Source organism: Bison bison, unplaced genomic scaffold (genome assembly GCF_000754665.1).
Source record: "Bison bison bison isolate TAMUID 2011002044 unplaced genomic scaffold, Bison_UMD1.0 scf7180017838014, whole genome shotgun sequence".
Taxonomy (NCBI): Eukaryota; Metazoa; Chordata; class Mammalia; order Artiodactyla; family Bovidae; genus Bison; species Bison bison.
Genome location: NW_011474037.1, coordinates 9,428 through 12,178, shown reverse-complemented (window position 1 = coordinate 12,178; position 2,751 = coordinate 9,428). Strand labels below are relative to the sequence as shown.

The 2,751-nt window shown below is 35.1% G+C and overlaps 1 protein-coding gene across 1 annotated transcript in view; it reads left to right on the top strand.

Annotated features, from left to right (window-relative positions):
- The first annotated feature begins 731 nt into the window (after positions 1 to 731).
- NUP62CL (nucleoporin 62kDa C-terminal like) overlaps positions 732 to 2,751 on the top strand; it is a 4,829-nt gene continuing 2,809 nt past the window's right edge. Inside the window, exons 1-3 of the mRNA XM_010832994.1 lie at positions 732 to 950; positions 1,208 to 1,257; positions 1,398 to 1,529. Coding sequence (XP_010831296.1) covers positions 768 to 950; positions 1,208 to 1,257; positions 1,398 to 1,529 — 365 coding nt within the window. The 5' untranslated portion in view covers positions 732 to 767. The remainder of the gene's footprint in view (positions 951 to 1,207; positions 1,258 to 1,397; positions 1,530 to 2,751) is intronic.

The window sequence follows — 2,751 nt, the reverse complement described above, 5'->3', positions numbered from 1 at the left end:
CCTCTGTTGCCCCCTTCTTCTCCTACCCTCAATCTTTACCAGCATCAGGGTCTTTTCCAGTATTCAACTCTGCATCAGATGGCCAAAGCATTGGAACTTCAGCTTCCAGTATCAGCCCTTCCAATGAATATTCAAGGTTGATTTTCTTTAGGATTGACTTGTTTGATCTCTGCAGTCCAAGGGACTCTCAAGAGTCTTCTCCAGCTCATAGTAGTTTTAATATGCATTCCCCTGATGACTAATGATGTTGGACATCTTTTTATATGTTTATTTCCCATCTGCATATCCTCTTTGATGAAGTGTCTGTTCATACCTTTTGTCCATTTCTACTTGAATTTTGTTTTTACTAAGTTTTGAGAGTTTTATGTATTCTAGATACCTGCCCTTTGTCAGATATGTGGTTTATGAACAGTTTTTTCTAACTCTGTAATTAAAGAGTGTTTCACCAAACAAAACTTAATTGACAAGGTCTGATTTATCACTTTTTCCTTTAATGAATGTGCTTTTAGTGTCAAGTTTAAGAACTCTTTGCCTAGATTCCAAAGATTTTCTCCTAATTTTTTTCTGAAAGATTTATCGTTTTACATTTGCTGTATTTCCTTAGGATAACTTCCAGAGACTTTGAATGGTTGTTTTTGAAATAATCTTTACCAGTTTTGGTGGTTTTGTTAGGGAGCAGGTTGGAGAAATGTCTGTAAAATGTGATATTTTTTCCTCTAAGTTCTTCTGTGTTATACTTTTAAAAATCTGATCATACTTTGGAAAGTATGATCATCCGATCATACTGTATCCTTTTTAGTGCAATCATAACTCCTGTGATGACATATGGTCAGCTGGACGGTCTGGTAAACAAATGGAACCTTGAGTTAGAGGATCAAGAGAAATACTTTCTTCACCAGGCCACCCTGGTCAATGCTTGGGACTATACATTGATGGAGAATGGTGAGAAGGTAAGAAGATGTTCTCATTAATTTACCTGCATTGTGTAAGTATTTTCTGATGAACACAGGAAAATAGACCCATGTTTCATGGTTAATTTTTCTTTTCAATATTAGTGATAAACTTAAAAATATTTTCCTTAGGTAATAAGTGCCCTGAATTAGGAACTCTTTCATACTTGAAGTGTATATTACAAAATAAATATTGCCTTACAGTTACAATATAAATTCAAATATTTATACTATTATATTCTTATTTTCCTTTATAGATAACTGCTTTACATGGAGAAGTAGAAAAAGTGAAACTGCATCAGAAAAGGTAGAACCTTAGCTTCCCTAGGTTGGAAGATTAAAGATCTATGTCTTTGTCTGGTTGTTTTTCCTTGTTATGGTTTACTGACATTTATTGTGTCACTCAAAATTCGTTTCATCAGCCTTTCTATTGACTTTTTTTTCCAGGCTGGAACAAGAATTGGATTTTATCCTGTCACAGCAGAGGGAACTGGAAGATCTCTTTATCCCTTTGGAGGAGTCTCTAAAGGACCATAGTGGGTCTGTTTATCCACAGTATATAGATGAGCATGAGAAGACGTAAGTAACTAAATAAAGATTGAGGAATAGGGCAGGTCTTAGCTACTAAACAAAGATAAAAATGACTTTGAAGGCAGGGAATAAAAATTGGGAGAAAAGTGCAAGTTCTGGTAGTTGCCATTTATCAACTTATTTGATTGCTGTTTATATTTTCAGGATGCTTGAAAGTGAAGTAGTCATTCTGGCAGTTTTGTTTTGTAGCATTTTGTAAACTGTTATTAATCTCAGGATTAGACATGACCACTGTTAAGTTTTTATATTTGTCAAGTTTGTTCTTAAATTAGAAATACAAATTTTATGTGTGTGGTATCATGATATTACAGAATATTTATGACCTCCTATTTATACTGACTCTTTTAAACCTAATGTTGATGCGATTGCTTCAGTGATAAGTCCATTTCTTATTTTAAAGGAAATTTGTTAATCTAGGCGCAGACTGTGTGGCTTTTAAACATTGAATGGTTTTGTCGATGTCTTAGATTGAATATATTTTATTTGTGTGTGATTTGGTCTTTACCTGAATATATTTTATTTGTGTGTGATTTGGTCTTTACCTTTGGTCAATATATTGCCAATATTCCCACAGTAACTTTATTTCTTTAGAACTGAGATTTGGTAATAAGGCCAAATTATAAAATGTTATTAGAAGAACATGTATGAATGTGCTACGTAAACTAAATCTGATTGATTTTATGAATGGCTTATTAGTGAATTAAGACTGAGCTTATTTTTTAAAACCTTGCAAGTTAACTTTTTGTAGATGTATTAAATGTGGTAAGTACAGCTAATCTGTATGAACTCTAGCTCTCTGTTTCTTCTATTGTATTTCAGCCTTTGTGAATCTTTTCATTTCACTGATTATCCTATGCATTCTATCATTTTCTTGGAAACAGAGTTACATTTTCAGCCATGTGATCCTACCTGTAGGTTGAAGAAACACTCACTTCAATTCAGTTCAGTCGCTCAGTCGTGTCCGACTCTTTGTGACCCCATGAATCATAGCATGCCAGGCCTCCCTGTCCATCACCAACTCCCGGAGTTCACTCAAACTCATGTCCATCGAGTCAGTGATGCCCTCCAGCCATCTCATCCTCTGTCGTCCCCTTCTCCTCCTGCCCCCAATCCCTCCCAGAATCAGGGTCTTTCCAATGAGTCGGTTCTTCACATCATATGACCAAAGTATTGGAGTTTGAGCTTCAGCATCAGTCCTTCCAATGAATAC